Below are 24,379 nucleotides of genomic sequence, written 5' to 3'. Positions count from 1 at the left end.
GTCTCAAAAGGTTGAGAGCCACTGGTCTCAATCGCAATATTATATAGACCTAGATCATAGGGGCTTCTTGTAAAGTTTTTTCCTCTATATATTCATTATCCTCTATCCTTTCACTAATTTTCTGTAATGAGTGAAACCAGCAGAGATGCTACCTTGCATAGTTATGTAGATAACTAGAAGATTTAAATTTGCCAGAGCTGGAGATACAACAATCATTGTGACCAATTACAGAAATTCACTTTCTTCTTCAAAGGGTCAATTTAAAAACAATTGTTGTAAGATGTTTATCAACACTACAAGCAATGCTTTAGAGAATTAACAGTGAAAAAGTCTTAAAATCTAAGAAAAAAGCCAGTCTACACCGTGTCATCTTCTTCCTAAGCTTGTGCAGAAACAAAACATAGTTCTCAAGGGACATACGGAGTTTTACATAAGCTTTTGTTACATCTGCTACTTAACTGCTGTATCTGCTTCTATACCAGATACCTAAGGGAGGGATCTGAAGTATCTCAAAGCTTCTCCATATCTATCTCAACCATGCAGTGGGTCCAATAAAAGATATCACCCACAAGAATTCTTAAAAGCTAACGTAATTCTCACTGTGTATGTTTTCTCTTCGCTTATCTTACTCTCCCTTTGGATAATTAAAACGAGTGAAACCAGTAACATTCTCTTCAAGACCCAGTTCAATCTTGTCAAGAAACAAACACCACCCAAGAATTATAATAAACAGCAGAAAAGCCTTTTTGTTACTTTATGGGATTTTTAGAAACAGTTTCTGATGAAGCAATTATTTTTAACTTCTTTTAACTAACCACAGAACATAAGAGTTTTCCTGCTTCCTTACTATTATGTGGAAGTGTTGTTTTTGTTTTTTTTACTTTAACTTGTGGTTAGTTAGTTGGCTAACACCTCAGCTCTTCAGTGAGTGCTGGAAACATTAAGAAGCCCTCTCAGGATGAAAACTAGCAAACGTGAATATTAAAAAAAGTGCTATCAAATGCACAAGGTAAAACAACCAGGATGAAAGACAGGTATCTTTTAATTCCTTTCACTTACAATAGTCCTACGTGCTGTGTACAACAACAGGAGCTACCAAATGGATGAAGAAAGAGCAGGCCGAAGAGACTTTCAAGTTTCAGCATAGGTTGAACATGCCCCGTCTGAAAGATAACGGTTATGACATTTCCTCATGGTTTGAAACCTAAAAATTCACGCAAAGCCTGTAACTAAGCTAGGCATTTAAAAACAAACAAGAGAGCTTCAATTGACTGATGCACAGTGTCTGAAAAAAAAGGAGAGATTGGACTATCTGAGAACACGTAGATGAAAAGCACATATGCAGTACACAGAAAGAAATGTCCTTCTCGCCCGTGGTCAGTCAGGGAAAGCGGGTTTTCACTTCCACCGGCACACAAGGCCAGCGCTGCTCAACCTCCTGGCCACAAGAGCAGCACAGGGCTGCATTAGACCCCACATACCAGAATTGGACCCTGCACTGCCGTGCGCCCCGGGGCTCCTATGCCACCTCCATCCAGCCCCGTATGCTGGGACCAGACCCCACGCGGCCGTGCAGGCCGAACGAGCACCCCTGCGCTGGACTACTCCACACAACGCTGCTGTCCAGGCCTCAAACCCGCCTCAGCGAGGAGCCTGAAAAAGGAACCAAGAATAAGCAACCAATTTCAGCCTCCTCCCTCAAGCCAGAATACAGGCTGCAGAGCCAACCCTGGGGAGTGCAGAGGGAGAAAGCCCAGGAGGGCAGCACAAAATTCGTCTAAGGGGCAGAGATGACACCGCAGCCAAGTACCCAGGGAGGTAAGCAGCAGTGGGACCAAGAGGCCAAATCACCCTTGGGCAGGCGAGACGGTGCTAGGAAGGATTAAAAAAAAAAAAAATTGAATTACATTGTTTTTTTTTTAAATGAGACGAAACCCCTGCCTATCTCCAAGCAACCACGCCCCACACAAAAGCCAGCCTAAGCGCATGCGCACACAGCCCTAAAGGCCACTCAGGAGGGGCGGGGAAGAGGTAGTCCGACCGCTAGTGCTCACTCCGCCCTCCCCCAGCGGGGCCCAGGCGCATGCGCACACTTCCCCTTGCCCAACTGGGGAAGGGAAGCGGGGAAGTCACGTGGTGTGACTCTTGAACCCGGAAGTGGGCGGGGAAGCGGCTGGTGATGCTGGAATAAACATGGCGGCTTGCGGTTGGTGTGTCCCCCTGTGGAAGGCGCTGGTGCTGCTGTCGCTGTGGGCGGGATGGGGCTACGGCCGCGTGCACCACCTCACGCTCAGAGTAAGGCCCGGGGCGCGCGGGGGCCCTTCCCTTTGCCCCTTGCTTCTGGGGCGCCTCCCGACGCGGGCGACCCCTCTCCTGGGCTGCCCCTAAGCCCTAAAAGGAAACCCCCTCGCAAGACTCAGCTGCTGAAAGAGCTGGGCCGAGTGTCGTTGTCGCTAGGGGCAGGCAACACCGCCGTTCATGGCCTGGGCCTGCTTGGGAGCCACGGCTGAGCAGAGGCAGGTCCCATGGTGGGTGCAGGTATGGTTTGCCTCTTCCGTGGTCACGAAACACCCCCTTGAATCCACCTCCTTTGGAGGCAAACCTTAGTTGGAGATAACCATCAAGAGAAGACCCCCCCCCCCACACACACACACACACACGCACACAGATAACAGTTCTGCTTTTGTGCCGTTCCTCTTGGCAAATGCAGAAAACCAGAACAAAGCTCACATCTGGGTGCGTGCATCTAAAAACGTTGTGTTGTCTTGAGCCTGATCACCATGGGCTTGCCTGTGGTATGGGAGAAAGTCGCTCTGCCGGAGGTTTGGTGGCTAAAGAAGGCAGATCGGTGCAAAACCCTGGGAGTTGGGGCTGCGTGGCTCCGCTGTCAGATCAGCCGTCGACTTGTCCTGTGTCAGAAATATGAGATGCGTATGGTATAAAAATACGAAGTGTGCTATACAAATGTTGCATTGAGGTTATATTTTTAAGTTCTTCTGATGAGTTGGAAGCCTGAAGCAAAATCTGCCTTTGTTGTTTTAACTTTTTCACAAGGCTTAAAATCACGCTTGGAAAAGTTGCAGTTCTTTAACTTGCTCCCCAGAGATATTGCTTTACTGTAAACAGGAAGTTGCAGTAGGTCTGGACCAGTGGTTCTCAATCCTCGGGCCACGCATGGCCCAATTAGTGCACTGCTGCAGCCCGTGTGAAATCCTGATAAATGGATACACAAGAAATAAGTTGTGTGGGTGTGGTCCATATGACACATTGAGCTGCAAGCGTGTAGCTCGCTAGGGCAAGGACCCACTAGTGTAGACTGACTGGACCTTATTTCCAGACTGGAATAGAACTAACTAGACTCTCGCATTCTGTATTTATTTTCTTATTTTTGCATTAAGTGCTTCAATCTCAGGTCAAGCATGACTACTCAAGGGCTTTCATTGATTAAAACCCAAGTGTGTCTAGCATTCTGCTTCTCAGTAGTGTGTTTCCCAGGCTGAATATTGGTATACACAGCTGGTGTTCCGATTTCAATTGACGAGGTTAGCACTCATGACCAGTGTCAAGATATCTTAACGAGTGGACGCAGAGCCTTTTAAATGCTTGTGACTTGCATATGCTGATTGGGTGCCTGTTTATGGACACAGAACATAGGCTCTTGTTTCTTACTTTCCAGAACATACTTCATCATTTCTCATAGGGCTGTGAGTATAGTATGTGTTGCTACTCTTTTTCTGAATCCTTGATACCTTCATTGTTTTTCCATTAGGTTGCATCCAATGATACCTTCTTTACAAATCCTACTGTACAAAATGAAAGCAAATATTGTGGTCCAGAGGCTAGCTAATGTGCTTCAAGTGAAGGACTGCTGCTGCTGCAATAGGCTCCTAAATCTGGTAGAAGGGAAGCAGACAGCTTTCATGACTTCAGTATCAAATTCAGTAGAGGGGGGTGCTGTTGACTGAAAGTAGTAGCTTGGAGTTAACAAGGAGTGTGTGAGGAGATAAAAGCACAACCTGCATACACTGACCTTTTTGAGACTTCTCTTAATTTGAAAACTTAGAGAAGACACCCTTTACAGAAATAATATTCATATTGAAACTGTGACTATGTGGTTCCATCACTTAAAATTAAGAGTTCATTTAGGATGTCAGCTCCATCCTTGGCTCTCCCTACTTATGTTATGCCTGGGGAAGGGTAGCGAGCCTACCCCACTTCACTTTTTTCGTAGCCTTGGGATTGAAAGCTGCACATGTATCTGACTTTAACATAAGCAGTGCTCAAAGACCATGTATGTCAGCCTTGCACTATTAGGAGCTTGAAACTAAACTGCTTCTGTCACTTCTACTAGTTTAGGGCTTCTGTGAGAAGCCTAGCATTTCAGATCTGTTACAGGAGGCTTTGGAAAGAAAAACTTGCTTGTGGCTCTCAGATAAGCACTTTTTCTATTGACGAAAGAATATACTTTTTCTACAAGACTTGACCTGTAATTTTGTTGTTTCGTAGTTTGTAGGGTTGGAAGGGACCTGAGCAGATAATTGAGTCCACCCCCCTGCCATGGCAGGAAAGAGAACTGGGGTCAAATGACCCCAGCAAGGTGTTCATCTAGCCTCCTCTTAAAGACCTCCAGGGTAGGAGCCAGCACCACTTTGCTTGGAAGTTGGTTCCAGATCCTAGCCGCCCTGACAGTGAAGTAGTGCCTCCTGATGTCTAATCTGAATTTGCCCTCTGTCACCTTGCGACTGTTATTTCTAGTCACTCCTGGTCGTGCTTGGGGGAGCAGGGACTCCCCTAATGCTTGCTGGTCCCCTCTGACTAGTTTGTAACAGGCCACTAGATTTCCCCCCCCCTCAGCCTTCTCTTGTGAAGGCTGAACAGGTTCAGGTCCCATAGCCTCTCCTCATAGGGCCTGCCCTGCTGCCCCCGATCATGCGAGTGGCCTCCTCTGGACCCTCTCCGTGTTGTCCATATCCCTCCTGAAGTGCAGCACCCAGAATTGGATGCAGTATTCCACCTGCGGCCTGACCAGTGCCACATAGAGGGGGAGGATCACTTCCATGGATCTGCTTGAGATGCATCTGTGGATGCATGACAAGGTGTGGTTGGCCTTCCTGACTGCATCCCCACGCTGCCGGCCCATGTTCATCTTGGCATCAGTGATGACACCAAGATCCTTTTCTGCCTCTGCACTGCTGAGAAGGGAGTTCCCAGCCTGTAGGTATGGTGCCGGTTGTTCCTCCCCAGGTGCAGCACCTTGTCGGTGTTGAATCCCATTCTGTTCTCATCTGCCCATCCCTGTAACCTGTCTAGGTCTGATTGCAGCCTATTTCTCCCTTCTAGCATGCCCACATCTCCCCACATCTTAGTGTCATCAGGAAATGTGAACAGGGTGCTTTCTACCCCCTCATCCAAGTCACTGACGAAGATGTTGAACAGTGCGGGCCCGAGGACCGAGCCCTGGGGGACCTACTGCCCACATCCACCACTCTCTGGGTGCGGCCCTCCAGCCAGTTGGCAACACATTTGACTGTGTAGGTGTTGACACGACAGTCCCCCAGTTTCTTAATGAGAACGGGGTGAGAGACAGTGTAGAAGGCTTTCCTAACGTACAGGAAGACTATGTCCAGTGCTACCCCTGCATCTAAGGATTTGGTGACCGGGTCGTAGAAGGCCACCAGGTTGGTCTGACAGGACCTGCTGCTAATGAACCTGTGTTGGTTGCCCCTAAGCATAATCTCCCTTGCTGGCCCCTTGTGAACATGTGCCAGAATAATTCTCTCAAAACACTCACCCAGGATTGAGGTAAGACTAACTGGCCTATAGTTCCCCAGGTCCTCCTTCCTCTCCTTTTTGAAGATGAGAACCACATTGTCCCTCTTCCAGTCCTCTGGCACCACACCAGAGCCCCACGAGTGTTGTGATGTTTAATGTTTAGTATTTGTCCTTCAGGCAGTAAGACTCCAAACGATTACATTGTTCCCTTCCTGAGCCTGCTCAGTTGCCTGGGTTTTCACACTCAGATTCTCATGCTAGGCAAGTTAAGGATACTGATAGAACATGGCAGGAATATTGAGAATTATGGAAATGATTTCTAAATGAAGTTAAAAATAGAAGTGCTTGGCACCCTTTGAAGCCTTGGGTTTACAGAGGAAGTTGACCACTTAACAATCCTTCCACTTATAATTAATCTGGTTTCCAGCTCTTATGTGAACACCTGGCTCCTACCAACTATTTAACTTCACGATGCCTATAATTATGCCTATGCTGTTTGCCAAGATAAAGACCACGGTTTTGGATATTTTGCTGTTCTACTTCCTTAAGCAAGTCATTGTCATATAGCTTGTTAGAAAAGCCAGATACTGATGTCTCAATAACTAATGTGCTTTGATGAAAAGTAGTTCCTGCTGTCAGAGCCTTCAGTTTTCTAGTTGAAAGCATTGGTATCTTGGTTCCTATTTTTAGAAAATGGTATCTTTTCTTTTGGCTGGCTCATTTAAAAACAGTTTTAGTTTACAAAGGCAGTCCTATCTTTCAAGATAAGCACACACTTTCATTATTGAAATGCTAATCTACCTTAGTAGTCTCCTTCGGCAAAGTTTTCCTTTGGCATTCCTACTTTCTGTCTGTAAACGCGTGTGGAATCTTTGGTAGAGTAGAAAAACTCTGAAAATGCATGGTTTATTGTTTGGAACACATGGAAATAGTTATTTCCAGAACTGTTTTGAAAATTAACACGTTAATGGAAATACTGAAGTGTAGAGTCTATTTCTAGAGAAGCCCTTTAGGTTTGTTTGCACTTCCAATTTTCTATATCATGAAACACATTTCATCAACTATTAAATGGTATCTGGGAACATACTTGTCTTGTTCTGTAAGGACCAAGCATCACTTTTTAAATGAACCATAGATAGATAAAAATCATTGTTTTTGACAAGTCTTCAAAATATTATGTTGATTGGCTGGCACAATATCAGGAACTAAAATATCTCTTGCATGCCTTCTATTGAATTATTTCAGGATAAAAAATATTTCCAGATGAGGCCTTTATGTCTCGGCAGGTGGTCAACTTTGATGCAAATTAGGGCTGAAATAATTGGCTTACCATTGTCATAAAACCCTGGAAACTCTCTGGTACACAAAGTAGGATAGTAGTTTTGTGATGTGGTGTTAACCCAGACCTAACCCCGTGCGCTGCCAGGAGTGACCAGGAATAAAGGTCACAAACTGGCGGAGGGTAAGTTTAGATTAGATATTAGGAGGCGCTACTTCACAGTCAGGGCGGCTAGGGCCTGGAACCAGCTTCCAGGGGAAGTGGTGCAGGCTCCTAGCCTGGGGATTTTTAAAAGGAAGTTAGATGAGCACCTTGCTGGGGTCATCTGACCCCGGTGCTCTTTCCTGCCAAGGCAGGGGGTCGGACTAGATGATCTACCTAGGTCCCTTCCGACTCTAGCTACTATGAAACTATGAAACTATAATGTAACAGTTGTTAAGGTAGCTGTTAAATTAATCAGTGTAACTTACCTTCAGCATTGTTGCTGTTTACTGGCCCTCAAGAGGCAACCAAACCTGTCCTCCTTGACATGTTTTCCAGATTGTATTTTTGGACTTTACCCTGTTTAATTCATTGTAAGAGACCAAATTTTTAGTAATTTGCTCTGTTACTCTTTCTAGATATTTATTCTTACCTGCAGTCTTTTATGTCATGTCTCTTAACCAGGTTGCACGCAAATGTTCAACTGAATACTTTCCCAGATCATCATAAGCTCCCTCCTGGCCTGTTTTCTAGACTAGGCAGGGGCTTCAGGCATGCCCATATCTCTGGCAAGATACGGTTTTGTACTTCTTACATTTTGCCTAAGTTTTGATATCATACAGAACAGTTTTATGGCCCGTCCTGGACACTGCTGCTTCTAGAGGCTTCATGCCTTCAGTGTCTGTGTTTGGAGTTGACATTAGGAGCCTGTCACCTTCTATAGCTCTTTCCTGTGGCCCTGTCAGCCTTTTACAGGGAACAGTTAACAGCTTACCATCTGGTCTGATAAATAAAGGGCTGGCTGGCTCTAAACTCTATGATTATTAAAGTTGTCGGCTACCCTGTTGCATCCATCTTATGAATTATGGGTGGATGGTGGCAGCTCTGAGCTCTAAATCCTTCATTGTGGCCCACTTAACATTGGATTTTGCTTGGAATTTGACAATACACAATGTGCCACCTTTTTTTTTTTTTTTTTACTAGTTCTAATAGTTTTGTTTTAATTGTAAATACAAGACTGTATTCTGCCCTTGTTTTATAGTTGAACAGCCTCATTTAAATCAGATGATGTATAATTGGTAATGAGAACTTGTTCAGTGAGTCTTCATCCTTTTGGAGAAGGCAAGATAAATATTAATACATCTGTGTATCTTTAAACTGTTGATGCATACCGAGTGTGTGGGTAGTCTGCAAGTGTTTTCAAATAGGCACAGTGACACATTGTGTGAGATCTTCAACTTGCAAACCTGTTAACTGGGTTTGTAAGTTGGGTTAGTACTTGAAGTTGGTTAAGTTGGAGAAAATTGTTTGTCCCTACCATAGTCAATATTTTGACCCTCTCTTTTAATGTGTGTTAGATGACATAGTACAGGTTATAGGCAGACAAGGTTATTTGGATAAATTATGTCTTTTAGTAGGCCAACTAAATAGTTGGAAAAATGTTCTTTGGAGGCTTTTGGGTACAAACACCCTTTTTCCTAGCAGCTTGTTATATCTGAAAGCTTGCAAAGAACAATTTATCCAACTATTTAGTTGGTCTTATAAAAGTTATCATGTTTACCCGAAGAACCTTGTCTACCTATGTCCTTAGACCAATGTGGCTACAACCAACACCCCCAAAACACAGTACAGGTTAAGCATAGTTTAAGTCAAAATGGGCAACCTCTGTGTGTAGCAGGTTGGGCAGAAAGCACAGTGGCACGTGGGCAGGGAGCAGAAAGTAGAGCAGCAGAAAGGCAGGGAGCAGAAAGCTGAGTGATGGGTTGGGCAAGGGAACAAGATTGAAGTGGCACTCAGAAAGTGCGTAGGGCTTGCTCAGTGGTACACATGGTAAAAAGATTGGCCTCTGCTGGTCTAAGTTGAATTTTTCAAACAACCTTTTTGAGCTGCAAGCAAATACTTTGCAAAGAACCTTGCAATGCATCAGTGGGGTTGAACTGGATGGTCCTGAAGGTCCTTTCAAGCCCAAGAGCTTGGAACACTGCAAGAGTAAATACCTGTAAAATGGCCTCTTTCCTACCCCCCCCCCCCGGATGCCCAACAGGTATTTATCCACAATATGCTATTTGGCTGTATATTATAAACAGCATTGGTTGAGTATATTGGATTAAGACTTGTATGGCGCATGGTACCAGAAGAGCCATCTGGATTCTTCTTTCAAGTGTATAAATGACCCAGAAGCTGAAGAGAGAACACAAGTATAATAATCTGTTAAACAGAACATCTGCTGTGAACCATGTGTCACTATTTTTTTTCCTTAGAATATTGAAGGGACCATCTGGCTATTTACAAGGGTAACCTAATTCTGTTTGGGTTACCTTTTTGTTGCCTATTTGTGTAAGGGTATGCATGTGTGGTGGTAGTTATATATAAGGTATTTTTAAATTGAGATCTCAAACAAGTTTCATAGAAATTAAAGGTGGGGGGTATGAGAAAAGAACCTCTTGCAATTCCTGTATGGTCTGCTGACTCCTCCAGTGCCCTTTTCAGGTTAGTTTTAGACTGCTGAGGAATGGTGCTTCCCTGAATAGGAAAGAGCATTCCATAGTCTAATACATCTTTGATTATTGCACTATCAGAAATTTGCCTCACTTTCAACCTGTTGATTTTTCTTTAGCAAGAAAAAAACTCCCTAGTCCACACACCCTTCATTATGCCAGTAAGTAGTCCTGTTTTCATTCCACAAAAGCTTGAACAAGTAAAATGCACTGCAAAAGCTTCCTCATTGATTAGCCTTTATTTCCTTTTATTTTATTTTCTGTTATTGTTGAGTTCCCTCTGGTTCCCAATAGTTTTCTGAGACTAAGAACCTCCAGATTGTGCATGTTAATCTAGATGCATCCATGATGCACGGTAGGGTCATGACCTTCTTTGTCCATGATGTGGCATCCCCAGTGATAATACTTAAATATTCAGTGCCTGTCATCTGAAAATGGTGATGTGCTTAGCCACCTAAGCATTCTTTCCATCTTTCGGTCTGCAAAGTGTAAACAAGGACCCTTCTTCCACAGCTGAATTGCATCAGTATTAGTTTGGCTTAGAGGCTCACAAACACCCCACATAAAATTCCAGGTGGAGTTTATGTATGCAGGACCAAGCTAGCTGGGGCTGAATTTTGATGTTTTAATTAGAGCTGACACCTCTGTTCTTAAAGTGCATTTGGATTCTGCATGGCCCCAGTATTCATTACTTTATATATATATTTCTTATACATCTCACTGAAAAGATAGTATTCTCATTAATTTATTTCTCAGTGACAAGTTGGGGCTTTACAGTATTTGAAAGGAAAAGAATTTAATTATAAAACTGCCTGTGCCACATCCTCCAGCATCCCAGGTATTTGATCATCTGAGCATTGGGCCTATTTAACATGAGAGAGATGCTGGGAGAATGTGATGCTTATAAGGCATCTAAATGAGAGCTGGGCTTTGGCTAGGCAAGTGAATTTGAGGAAACTAGTTCCTTTCTAATCTGCTGGAATGACAGCTGCTTTTCAGAGAGAACAGCTAGTGTTCAAACAGTAGCAGTTTTGATTTACTGACAGCTTTTGCTTTTGTACCAATATTAAGTTTGGCAGTGGTGCCAAAACAATATCATCTCCAGATTTGTTTTTAATCTTTGTCTTGAATACAGCTGAGCTATTACTGGTGGAAAAAATAAGGATCCTGATTTAAAGCTGACTTGTATTTGGCCCCCCTGAGTGGATGACCCATCACTCATTTTGAGTTAACACTTGATAGAGATGCTGTGACTTTTTTTTTCCCCCCTACTTTTTCTCCAACTTCTTTTTTTTTCCCCCCATTGGTATATTAGAAACTTGCATTGTTGCTAACAGTTGCTTGTTGCATCTCTTGCAGGATGATGTGAGGCAGAGAGTTCACCTCAACACGTTTGGCTTCTTCAAGGATGGTTTAATGAAGGTCAATGTCAGCAGTCTTTCACTGAAAGGACCTAAAGTCCTTGACGACAAAAACAACCTAGCAGTAAGTGACTTGTGTGCATAATGATGATATGAAAATCGCAGTTTGTTTCTTTGGAGGCTCATGAATAATAATTCCTCAGGCACACATTGTTAGCAACACAAAGGATATATTTGCAAATAGGGTCAGAGTGAAGACAAAAGACCACTCTACCCCCGAGGAAAACTCTTAGCTGGCTTTTATCCCCTTCTCCTGGGCACGTGTGCAGAAACAGGAACTCTTACAACTCATTTCCGGTTCATACAAACATATATGTAAATACGTCACTTCATACGTTGCATGTCCATTATAATTAACTACTTAAGTATGCGGGGCGGATAGGCATATATGCATTAGCTAATTACGCATGCTCAGAAAAGCCCTTAGGTCACCAAAAGTTGAAATATCCCTCCCCTTCAAGGACACAGTGAATTGAATTACAACTTCTGTAATCTACATGATAAAAAGCAGAGAGAGACTGGGGGAGTATGAGGGTTGAGAGTGATTTAGTGTAAGAATGGCTGACAAATTGGCAAAGGGAGTGATTCTTTAGCACAAAGGGTCCTTGGTAGTGTTTCTTTTTATCAGGTACGGAGATACAAACTGTGCAGTTCTAAAAACACTCTATTCATTATGCATTCCTAATAATATTTCTAACAATGAGACCCTTCCCTTTAATGCTAATGGAAGTAACAAGTATTAAACAAGGGTGGGAGCTCCCACTCCAGTAGTTTTCTTAAGAGAAATCTGTCACTTCTGTTTAACTGCTCAGTGTGTGCTGCTTGTGGATTGACCAAGCTCTATGTTAATGCGTGTACTCTGCTTTGTATAAAAAAACCTTTTAATTCACTATCTTGACTCTGATTAGGATTCACTTCTTAATTTGATCTTTATAATGGCTGCTACCCACTACTGGGATTTAATTCATTTCAGTATGGATATCCTGGTAGAGTTATACTAGTAAATGGGTCTGTCTCTGCTTCTGGCAAGTTACTGTAACATCCTTTTTTTTTTTTTATGGTGTGCTCTAACTCGCTTGCTCTCCATTGATCTATATAGGAAGTAGGTATCTCATGGTTTCCTAAACAGTCCTCTACCATGGCTTTCTCAGTAGAGCTACTGTTCTTTTAAACAACATCACAAAATAGTTTGCTGTACTGGACTGATAAGTTCCCAACGCGAAGGATAACTGAATTGGTATCTTATACCATTTTAAATATTGCATGGATTAATATTTAGGAAACTTACAGTGACTACAATGTCTGTTGATGCAAGGTGGGCTGTTAATGCAATGTCTGTTGATGCAGCCTTGTTAAATATAAAATGGAACTGGTAAAAAAGGAAAAAATTCCTTATTGCTTTTATTTTTCTATACCCCCCAAGTCACGTGATGTCCTTCAGCAAAAAGATTTTGAAAGGTAGTAAAAAAAAAGTTCACAGCGGATTAAAATATGAATGATCCCCTTAGCCTCAATTTGGAGAAGCTAATGAGATGCTGAGTTGGTTGGTTGGTTTAGAATTTATTGGCTGAGTTGAAACAGTGTAGGTGCTGACAGCCTTCTTTCTTAGTTTAGTTGGATGAAGCATCAAATCCATTTGTATTAGTAGGTTCTGTACCCAACGTGGCAAATAACATAGGCAACCCAGTGTCTCTGTTCTTCTACTCCTGGACCTCAAATGTAACTGCCTCGAAATAAACTAAGCTAGGTGGAAGTACTGTCTCCATCTATCTGGTGATTTGACTTTTGGTGCTGAAGAATTTCAGCTTTGGATTTAATGCAACAGTGACATTGAAATGCTTGTGTTTTTAGGTAGGATTCACTCTGGACCGAACAAAGAATGATGGACTCTACACTTACCTGGTAAGACTGAAGGGGTACAGGTTCTGTATATAGACTGAAGACTAATCAGACTCTCTAAAAATTGTTCCCATGGTCAGCAGCATTCCAAGAACTGATGGAGAAGGATTACGCATTAATCTAAATTACTCTATGGGTGGTGTGATGTTAACATCACAATAGACTGGCCTTATCTGCTGCTTTGAGTAGGTCTTGTCCCAATTTTTTTTAGCCCAACGGGCCACTTAGAGATTCTGGTATTAACAGGAGGGCAGATGTGAGATATTTTGCTCTTACGTTGTCAGGATGAAGAAGTGGATTACTGTATCTTGAAAAAAACACCAGAGCAGGATGTCTCTGTTGTTCTTCTACTCCTCGACCTCAAAAATGATGTGTGAGTAAAACTCAGAAAAAGACTTCAGCATGTGCTCTGTCTCTCTCATTTCTGTATATTATTTTCCACACTTACAGATCAATCTAGCAAAGTCAGCATTAGTTGGAAAATGTAGGAAAACTGTTCTGCCTGTATTGCCATTTTTACTGCAAGTATGCATGACATTAGAGAAGCCAAGGGGAACTGATAACATTTTGTGATCTGCTTCAGTCCTACTGTCAAGTACTATCTTAAACCCCTCTCCCCCTCTCTCTCTCTCTCTCTCTCCTGGATAAAAAGTATTGCCTTAATAGTTAGAAGCAATAGAACCTGGATTCTTAGGTTCTATTCCCAAAGCTGTCACTTGCTCAATAAAAAAAACAAAACAGTTCTCATGTAACTATTTAAAATCCTGTTTCAATTCCCCCTTTTCTATATGAATCAGATATGTACCTACTACTGAATGGTTAAGACATGATATTTCTGACATGGTGTTAAGACATAATACTTGTAACATATTTTGAGATGCTTGTAGCAAACATATCTTGTAATGCAAGTATTCCTTTCCCTGTCTCCCTGTGGCACTGCCCACTCTCCACAATTGTTCAAATTAAAATTGTATTCTTTTCTGTGTGAAAGACTTCACTGTTATTAGTTGTAACATCTAAAACTGCCAAAACTGAAGAAATTATTTCACTGTTCACTTGCTGTAACTCTTCAGGGCCCCTTTTATTGGCAGGTTCACTTCATGTCTCATATGGTAACAGTTTTGGGTTAGTCTTTGGTCTCCTCACTCTAAATAACACAGGAAATTTGTTAATATGTTTTAAAGAATTCAGGAGCTACTGTTTCAGAGGAAGTTGTCTTCAAAGCCATCTTAGTGGGTAGTTTTCTCGAGTGTGTCCCCTAAGTTGAATGTTACTCTCTTCCCTGCTTTTAGTCCAAACGCCACCCAGCTTCTTTATCCATTCTTTTTACTGTGTTAGGCAGTCTGTTTTCCTGTGCACAACTATGCCTAATAAACTGCTGCTGACTGTCCCATTTGCTGTCTTTCATACAAGACCCCTCTTGTTTGTTTTAGTGTGAAAGTAAGGTTCTCTCCAGAAGCTGCTGCTCAGTTGCCTAAAATTTTCTTCACACCAGAAGGGAATACTTCCGAAGCTACTAAGACTTCAGAACAAGCCAGTGACTCTGAGCATGCCGTTGGGGAGAGCAGCCAGAATCCTGAAAACCAAGGTGAGCCTGTTAAAACAAAGTAGGCTGTGCTGCCACTGCCAGCATTTCTATTCCATGCACATGTAGCCATTTGGCCACGACAGAGTCACTTAATCCTGTAGTTGTCCAGCCAGGCCCCAGTGCTAGCTGTAGGTTCCTGTGTAGGAACCTTTCTGGTTAAGGTGCTGGAATCTCTCATCTGATGGATGAAAACATGTTGCTGTAGAGTCCAAGCTCTGGTGAAACTGCTGATGAATTCTGTCCCCTTGTATTTGCTATTGCAATTCAGACTCTCTGGTTTCTGCCACAGTAATGTCATGCAATGGTCTTCATTGGCCACTCTGAGAGGCTTTGTATATCAGCACAGTATATGTGAGACCCTTTCTTGCTTTCTTAGTTTTGTCGTTGTTAATGAGCCCCCTTTGACATTCTGGGTCTCCCTTAAGCTTGGCCCAAGGGATGGGGCAGCTGGAAATCCTGTCAAACTGCTGTTGTAAAAAGAGAGAGCTGCTCTTGACTCTCAATTTATGAAGTAGGAGGGTTTGATGATTCAGCAGCAGTCCTGAATAGGTCATGAACGTACTTCCCTTCCCTGCCCCTCACCCCACACAAAGAATCAAAAAAATACTCCACAGTCTTGATTTTCCTATGCATTTTCTGATGAGAATGTATAATCTGAGGTCAACTTTCTCTTTGAAATTAATGGGACCTAATTCTAATTTGATTTCCCAGTCATATATCCCCTCCAAGGCAATACTTGGCACACTAGCTTCTACACTTACCCATCTCAGCACCATTTATATGCTTAAGCCTGTGACTGTTGTTCAACAGAACATCATGCCTCTGGAATCCAATGATGTGGTTTTCTCAGCATTGGGACTAGGTAGATGCCTAGTCTGTGCCACTCATTAACAATGCAGCAGCAACCACTCTTAGGCACTAAAGCTATATGTGCCTCTGAGTTAATCCTCAGCAGTGGTGACTGTAACTGGTAGTACCTGCTGTGATGAGATTCCCTGTAAACAGCTTGTGGTATTCTGTCTGTGGGCAGGCAAAAAAATAAAAAATGCTCAAGGCTAGTCTTAGTGGATTGAAGTGGCTGCCTGGCTGTAGTATTCTCAAGCTTTAGCTTCACTCTACACCACCCCCCCCCCCAAATTCTTACTCTACTAATCACAGCTGCTGTAAAGTTGCTCATGCGTTCTGTTCAGGTGGGACTGAGGACTCTGTTATGTTCCATCAAAGCATATCCATGAACTCTAGACTATAAATGGAAGTTGCATTTGTTGGGGGAAAGGCCTCAACCTTGGTTTAGTACAGGGGTGGGCAAAATGCGGCCCGCCAGGCCATTCTATCCAGTCCGCAGGGCTCCTAAAAATTTAGAAAATTAATATTTTTCTGCCCCTGGCTGCCTATCATGTGGCTCTCAATTGCTTGCCAAAACTCAGTAAGCAGCCCTCTGTCCAAAATAATTGCCTGCCCCTGGCTAGTGGGTAACTTCTGATCATTTACTGGGACATAGTCTAGGGACATCGCAGCTGAAACTGTGACCCCTTGAGTAGTATTCCTTGGGAGGTGTGAGACTGTGGGAAATCCATCACTGCTTCAGTCCTGAATTAATAAAAGTGCTTGAGGAGGAGACTTTCCTCTTACAATTAAAGTCCACTTGAAAACTGACAGGCAAACCAGCAGGAGAGCTTAGAAGTCATCAGTATATCTGCCAGGCAGAAATAGAAAGTAGTGCAGTACGTGAGAGTGTTTTAATGCAAACAGTGTCTGAATTTGTTCCGCTTCTTTCTCTCTAGGCAAAAAGCTCAAACGAAGTACAACAGCAGCTCAGGTAAGAGAAACATTAGTAGACCTTTAGGGTAAGCTAAAGGGAAAGGGGTGGGCCATCGTCCAGACACAAACTGGAAGTAAAAAATAAGAATGTTTTCAGACTGATGTAGGATAGAAGCAATGTAATATGTACACCAGGGGTTTCCAAAGTTTTTATGCCATGGCCCAGCAGTCACAGCCAACTGTGGCTGGAATTTCTGGCAGGAAGATGGGTAAAGATACCTCCACCCCCCAGGCAGGGGGGCAGGTGCACCAAACCCTGCACTGCCACGGGCCCTGTGGAAGTAGCCATCGCCTTTCCGCCCCGTTCTGGGGAGCCGCAGTTTGCCGGTCCGCAGCCACTTCCAATTGGGCAGCCAGCCGCACTGCAGACTGGCAGCCAACCTGCCATGGCCCACAGCCTGGGGATTGGGACCCCCTGATCTACACATTTAGAAAGACATGGTATATAATATAATTAATTGCAATATTTATCTGTTTAAACAAAACTGTAACTGGCTCTCTCTTCTTCTTCCACCAGAACATAATAGAACAAGTACACCCTATTCATAATGATAAAGGAACAGTTTCATTCCAGGTATGTTTTCAGTCGGCACCTCATTCTGAAAATGTAAAAGGACTATCTTTCTCTCTTGCTAAAAAATGTAAGTCTGCTGCTGTGTTACAAGACCTTGTTTGTGCTGCCTTCTTAAGAGGAGGATCCGGAAAGTTCATTCTTTACAGGATATAGGTGTAGAAGCTGGTTTTGTAAACCAGCACTTGCCCTTCTGATCTGGGTCTCCCATGCTGTTTCGTTTGCTAGGCAGAAGGTAATAAAACTTGCTCTGTGTAATTAGAGGCTTAAAAATATAGAGAACTCTAATGAAAAAAGCTATGGTTTGTCTTTGTAACAAAAAATTTAGGTGGCAGCTGTTGTTAAGGGAGACCAAATTAACACATTTGGCTAACCTTAATGCTGTTTTTGACTTGTTTTTGTCTAAAAAACTAAATGCTGTCAACTGTTGGTGGGAAAAGGTGTTTTGGGAGGTGGATGAGTTCATGTAGCCTCAAGGTTGATCCTGTCTCTCTGCCCTAATCTTTTGAATATTCATTACGTGACATTGTATCGTATGAGGAAAAAGTAAAGTAAAACTGATTCCTTTAGTTGGTGGGTCTGAATTTAAGAGCACATCATGAAGGAGCTTAGTACATTGTTGATGCGTCTGAAGTACTTTGACACTATTAATGGTATCTTTCTGATATGCAGTGAGTTTTGTGCAAAGGGGAGATCTGACCCTAAATGACTGCAAGTACTTTTCACGCTTCAGTAGAGAGTGTTAACACCAGAGCAGTTCTGTTCTTTCTTACAAACCTGCTGATTCTCTCTGTTTTTATTTTCAGTTTAATTTTAGCATCAGCTCTGATAAGCAAGAAGGTCTCTACAACCTTTATTTCTACAAGTGTGTTGGCAGTGATATGCAGACCAGTGATCAGCTCCTGTTTAGCCTTGATGTGAGTATTGCTTGTAACATATACACAAGAGCTAATGCATTCACTTAATTAACAGCATCAAGTGATGAAAACATGCTACTCCAGCATAGGAGCATCAGCTTTTGGTTCAAAGCAGGTGAATGTGCAGGGAGCATCTTTTAAAAAAAAAAAAAATCCTCAATTGTACTGTTCAGCACAGACATCATTGCAGGAAGTATCTGTGACATCAGGTATGTTACAGCAGGAAGAAATTCAGTGCCAGAAGAAGCAGCTGAAAATATAAAAACTTTGAGGGTTGGGTGTAGTCTTTAGAGCTGTGATGTGCTGTGGCAAGAATTAATTCAAAATCGCTGTTAATACCTCTTTTTTTTTTTTTTTCTTTACATAATTGTGGACTGTGGTTTGAACAGGTGAGGTCTTGCAGTCGAGCTCAAACTCTAAAGTTCTCTCCTTGTACAAAACAGTGGTTTAGGAGATTTATACTCTACCTTTCTGACTCTACCTTATACATATAGCTGCTGCATACCAGTGACGTGATTCCTGTGTGCAAAGTGCTCTGGGATTCTTCAGGGTGAAAAGCTTTATCATGGCAGGGGGAGGAGGCAAGAGAATCTTTACTTCTGTTGCCAATGCCACTTTAGGAATATGAATTGTAAACTAGTACTCTGTGATCAGGGACTCCAATAATTAGCTTCATGGTGGTGATCAAAATCTCATTCAGCTACAGACCCTATCATTTCTTTGTATCCGTTCAGATAGAGATCACTGAAAAGAATCCTGAAAGTTATCTCTCAGCAGATGAGATTCCACTTCCAAAGCTTTACATTTCTATGGCGCTCTTCTTCTTCCTTTCTGGGACTGTGTGGATCCATGTTCTCCGTAAGCGCAGGTAAACAAACTCCTTCTCTGCAGTGCAAGGGCAAATAAGAACAAGGTAGATTGAGAAACTGTTTGCTTTGTTTCCCGCCCCTCTTCCTCCTCTGCACTCCATCCGAATGCACTTGATGCAGCCTCTTATGTATTACAATAAGACAGCTTTGTGGTTTTAAAGTCTTGCCCATTTGAGTGCAACAGTGTCTAGATAAATACGAGTTTGGGGGGTGGGGAGGGGGATTCCTAATGGCCCTTTGACTTGCTAATTGGAACATTATTTTTATTTTTTTGAAAGAACTTGAGGAGGATATCCTTTAGCTAAACCACTCTCTAGAGGTCACGCTTCAGGTTCTAAAATTCCAAAAGTGAGGAAGTGGCCATAATACTGAAGGAGGAATGGAATCTAAAAGGCTTATTCCTTATTTTAATGTATTAATTATTTGCCGCAGATCTGAAATGGATATCCACTATCCTTGTGGTTAAATCCTTTGGCTGTGTGGGTTAACAAAAAAACCTGTCATTATGAATGAGAGAGAATAATTAGATCTTGTAATGATGGTCATGAGCAGGGATCCCGTTTTTTTGTTTGCTGTGAAAAAACTCGGATTTTCTATTTAAAGAAGAAAAACACAGATTTTGGGGTTTTTTTAAATCAGAGAATTAGTGAGGGTTTTAGTTGGAAAATTTGTGATTTTTAAACAGAGAAAACCAGGATCCCTGTTCATAAGTAAAAGGCGCAAAGCTTCCTTATTTGAGGCATTTGCTGATGGTTAGAATACAGGTTCAGGAATATAATTAGAAGTTTCAGGCTCTTGGTTTTTCGGTGACATGCTTAGTGAAACTGGTAAAAGCACTTCACTTCTCAGCCTCAGCTTGGAATGCTGCAGTGTGAAGATAATGATTTGCTAATTCTTTTAGGGATATAATGTGGATAATTAGCAATTTAATGGCTTTAAAAATGAAAAGAACTAAATTTGTTAGACGTGAATAATACATGATGCCTACCACTTGGAGCAGGCTTGTTGGGTTAAGGCTTGTGCGCCTGCTAGACCAGATGCACAGTGAAACTACGCTTGCTATTAGTGAAACAGAGTGTCTGTTTCATAGCCGTTATGTTTCAGCTATGTCTTTCCCATGGGGTCCATGAGGATGGCAAATTATAGCTCTCTACCAGATATAAATGGCTGCATGTGTTGGGGATCTGTGTAAGCTAACTTTTAAATTTCTTAAAGTTAATTCTGATCCTTATTCAAGGGCTCTATTTAAGATGGTATTGCTGCAGAAGTACATACTGCATATAAATATTGAAACTATCCAGTTAAACGGCTCTGTAGACTGTTGCTTAACTTCAGAATAAATAAAGTTGTGCCATAATTTTAACTTAAATAGTAACGTCAGGGTGTAGCTGTTCTTGGGGTTTATATAGGATACTATTCTCAAATGGATGTTTCCTTAGCATTCCTGTAGGAGCTCTTACTTCATGCCATTTTGTCTCCTTTTTGCAGGAATGATGTGTTTAAGATTCACTGGCTAATGGCAGCTCTCCCTTTTACAAAGTCTCTGTCTTTAGTGTTCCATGCGGTATGTATAGTATGTCCTCTTGGAGTTTGCGGGGCAGGAATGGATGACGGGGAGGTGGAAGAGAAGTATGTGGGAAATGGAACAAATGAGCCGGGGTAAGCTGTATCAGAGGAAATGGAGCATGTATATTTATATTGCCTTTCCTAATGAGAGATTTCAAAGCACTTCCTAAACTGTTTATGTAGGGCTCACTTCTCTCACCACTGAAATCCACGTGTTCAGAGTTGCAACCTAAGAGTCCTGTACTAATACTGCAATGCAATGTTTCTTAGAAGGGCAGTGAATATAGATTCTGTCAATTAAAATCTTAAAGAAGTTAAATTTAATCAGGGCATATAACTAATGTAATTGTTCTTGAAAATGGTTCTGTGGGAACTTCAAAATCATAATTGGCAGAGCTGTCAACCTGGCACAGATGTGTATACTTTAAAGGCTCTGCAAGTGAAGAGTGCTGCCTAATGAATCAGTCTACTTTTGTGGAAGTCTGGGTTTCCCATCAAGTCCTAATAAAGGTTGATTTATAACAGAGCTGATGATCACAGCCCAACGTGATGTGACAATAAGCAAGGGTAGAGCAAATTCCATGAATTCTAAAGCTTCAGCCATCTGTGTCTGTTTTGGAATTTTAGGCCAAAGGACTACTTTAGCTTCATGGTAAACCATTGACAAGAGAACTTGAATTTCTTGTTTTTATACACATTCTGCAGGACCATTTCTCTAGAAATCCATATTTGTATCTTCTTATGCCATAGCAGATCTAAAACTAGAAGTTTTAATCGTGGAATATCTTTAAAAACCTAGTAATACAGAGAACTCTGTTTGGATGTTGCCTTCCTGTTGGAAGGATCTTATTAACAAGGACAAACACCTAATGTCTCTGGCACTAGGTTCAAGTAGTTCAACTCCAGGCAAGGCAAGAAGAGTCTGTATTAGGTTAATGCAATTTAACTGGAGTAACTAGTAAAATGCCAAGTATTTCAAATGCAAGCGGTTTTGTTCAATATAGGCAAGGGCTGGACGTGACAAATGGGCACCATCTAGATTAGTTTTACTAGGTTAGTCTAAAACCTGTACAAATTTGCAGCCCATCTGTGGTATCTTTCAGGGGGATACCACAGATGTGAGTCCTGCACAAATTGTTGTTAGCATTCTAGTCGAGTTGAAATGGCCATTGCAGATGAAATGCGTCTTCTGGTAGGGGTTGAGATTCTGCTGAAGGAGATTTGTGAAGTGACATCTTGTACCCTTTTGCTTCTAGATTGACTACCACTACATCTCCTCTCAGGGATTTCCCATCGAAGGCTGGGCTGTTGTCTATTACATCACACACTTGTAAGTATGCTAGGGGCTGACAACAGAGTCCTTGTGTTCACTTGAGTAAGAATTGTCTTGTGAGCAGTTGCTGTAACATACCTCCAGTAAAGTCTTACTTGTGTCTGTATTACAAGTTAATTTCCTTTAGGTCTGTGTTGTGTTGCTACTTCTAATTAAACTGGGGATTTTTCTGTTCACGTCCTCCTGCAGGATCTTTAAGTCAAGTGAGTTCAATATGGCACAGCCCAAATAAATTCACTTATTTTCAGTTGCCAAGCTCTGGAGCTGAACCCATCCAGTTCTGAAGAACGCTAAAGTGATTTTTAACACTTAAAATTTAGGCAACATTTCAAATGTAAACTATAGTATTGTCCATCTGGGACCTCACACAAATGGTTCCAGTCTTTACCGGGGGGTGGGGCATGGAATGCTACAACAGAAGCAAAGTGAAATGAATAATTTGCTTCTCACTTCTAGTCCTGGTTTGAAAAAGGTAAGAACATTTGGCTCATGACAGTTGCTGTTCCGGACTTCAAAGAAAGGGATTGTCAGGAATCTTTTTGCATAGGACAATCCGTAGTAACTGTTATTAGGTGTGTGAACTATTTGATGTTATAATGTAAGTTGGTGCTAGGTTTGAGAAAATGATGGAATATGCACTTAATGATGAAAATTCTTGTTCTGAAACTGATCAGAAAATTTTAATCTGGAAGGACTATATGAAATTAGTTCTAGCTTAAATTTCCTAGCAAAATGATACGCGTGAAAGGAGCCAGCCGAGAACCTTAACTTGTTTACTGCCCTTCCCTGCTTTTTGTACATTTTATTTGTGTTAAAACTGCTAACAAAGTAGTCATATACGTTTCCCCCACCGTCGGATTGTTTTTTGTAAATTATCATTGAACTGATGGTAGCGATTTTAGAGGGAACTGTATCTTAGTGTTAATAAGTCTGTCTGCTTTAATTTGATAGGGTACTAATGTGACACCTATGTCAGAACTCCAGTTATTTTGAAAACTACCAGAAATCTGAAATTTCCTCTCTTTCAGTAACAGATCAATTGATTAGAATAGTGTAAGGCATCTTACTCAGTTTTCATCCTCTAGCAGCTTAAGTCTGGTTCTGTTGTAACTTAGTGCAGGGTCTTCAATCTTCTTTGTAGGCAGTATGGGGAAGAAGAGCAAGCTGCTGCTGATACTGCAGGCTGCATGCCAAGAAGCAGTCATTTTAATTTTAAGGGGGGGTGGGCTCTTAAAGCGCACCTGCAGGGGGTTGGCGCTTGCAGGTGGAAGAGTAAATGAGTTTCTGAAAAGAAATGCTTTGCTTTTCTAATTGAGGCTCTGTTGTGTAGCTTTTCATTCTGGAATCTAATTCCCTTGCGAGTGTGAAGGGAAGACAGAGTTGCCAGTTCCACTAGGAGACTTCAAATTCTCCTTCAGACTTTTTTTAAGATCATAATGACGGATGCATAACTCCCTCAGAATGCTAGCACTCTGTGAACGCTTGTAAGAAAAGTCTCACGTTCCTCTGCAGTGTGCAGGCATAAGTGAGTAAATTTGGTTTTCTGTTATAAATTAAATGTTTGTCAGTTTTTCTAAAGAAATGCATTTGCTTGGGTTTGGGGTTTTGTTAAAATTGTCTGCACAAGAGATGACCAGGCAGAGTGGGAGTGAAGTGGGATAAGTTTGTCACTACAGGTATCTGTTCCTTTTTCAGGCTGAAGGGTGCTCTTCTGTTCATCACCATTGCACTCATTGGAACTGGCTGGGCTTTCATTAAACACATTCTTTCAGATAAAGACAAAAAAATCTTCATGATCGTCATCCCGCTACAGGTGAGAACAGATTCGTAAGAATCCATGAAAACTCTTTACATCACTTTGGTGATGTCTAGTTGCAGGTGTTCCCTATGATGGCACGTTGCATTAAGGTACTGGCCATGAAGCTAGTAGTCTAAAATATTAGATTCTGTGAACAAGCCTGTCAACCCATTATTGGTGTGGTGGAGTTAAGATTCAGTCTTTTGGTCTCTGAAGATGCAGTATCTGGTTACTCAAATTACTCTTCTCCATGATGAGTGGCAGATACAGGGATTAAACAGTGTGAAAGACGGTAGGTATTGACTACATGAGATGCATTCACTGGTTTTGGAGCAGAATTCAAGCCATAATTTGAATAGCTAAACAAAAACCAAGGATGAGTGGAGGCTTGGCTTCTGAAATATTGGAACTAGGTGGGTTAAAAAAACCCCACTTGGCTCAAGAGTCTAGAATTGGGACAACAGAAGTAAATATCTCCAGTGTGTTACATAGCTTGAGCTCCTCTTCTGCTCCAGAAGTGAGAGTAGATACAGGAACTGAAAGGGATAGTTCCAAGGCCTGTTGCCTCCAGTAGCATAGTCTTTTGGTCTTGCTAGTCTTGTTTTGCAAAATCAGATGCACAAATCTTAGCTGCCATTTGGACTGCCCGAGAACTGGTACTTCAGGCACAAAGCACTGCATCCCATACCCAGCTGAGTGTGTGGGCCTGGAGTTTGGCCTTCAGTATGCAGTCTTCCTTACCTACTTCAGTGAATGCCTTCACTGCTTATTGCTGGCACTGCAGATCCAGCACAGTGGAGTGAAAAAAGATTCTGTTCTTTTCTTGAACATCAGCAGAAATTTAAT

General features: G+C 42.0%; 1 protein-coding gene across 2 annotated transcripts in view; it reads left to right on the top strand.

Moving 5' to 3' along the window:
• Positions 1-2,167: 2,167 nt before the first annotated feature.
• Positions 2,168-24,379, top strand: part of GPR107 (G protein-coupled receptor 107) — a 62,848-nt gene continuing 40,636 nt past the window's right edge. For both annotated transcript variants that reach the window (XM_090021562.1, XM_090021561.1), the window contains exons 1-12: positions 2,168-2,295; positions 11,110-11,235; positions 13,023-13,073; positions 13,355-13,443; positions 14,504-14,658; positions 16,443-16,477; positions 16,997-17,053; positions 17,857-17,967; positions 18,702-18,835; positions 20,325-20,400; positions 21,659-21,732; positions 23,431-23,548. In XM_090021562.1, the coding sequence (XP_089877688.1) occupies positions 2,194-2,295; positions 11,110-11,235; positions 13,023-13,073; positions 13,355-13,443; positions 14,504-14,658; positions 16,443-16,477; positions 16,997-17,053; positions 17,857-17,967; positions 18,702-18,835; positions 20,325-20,400; positions 21,659-21,732; positions 23,431-23,548 (1,128 nt within the window). In that variant the 5' untranslated portion in view covers positions 2,168-2,193. The remainder of the gene's footprint in view (positions 2,296-11,109; positions 11,236-13,022; positions 13,074-13,354; positions 13,444-14,503; positions 14,659-16,442; positions 16,478-16,996; positions 17,054-17,856; positions 17,968-18,701; positions 18,836-20,324; positions 20,401-21,658; positions 21,733-23,430; positions 23,549-24,379) is intronic.

Source organism: Crocodylus siamensis, chromosome 11 (assembly GCF_052110815.1).
Source record: "Crocodylus siamensis isolate JL-2025a chromosome 11, ASM5211081v1, whole genome shotgun sequence".
Classification (NCBI taxonomy): Eukaryota; Metazoa; Chordata; order Crocodylia; family Crocodylidae; genus Crocodylus; species Crocodylus siamensis.
The sequence above is the reverse complement of the archived record's forward strand: the minus strand, read 5'-3'. Positions and strand labels throughout refer to the sequence as shown.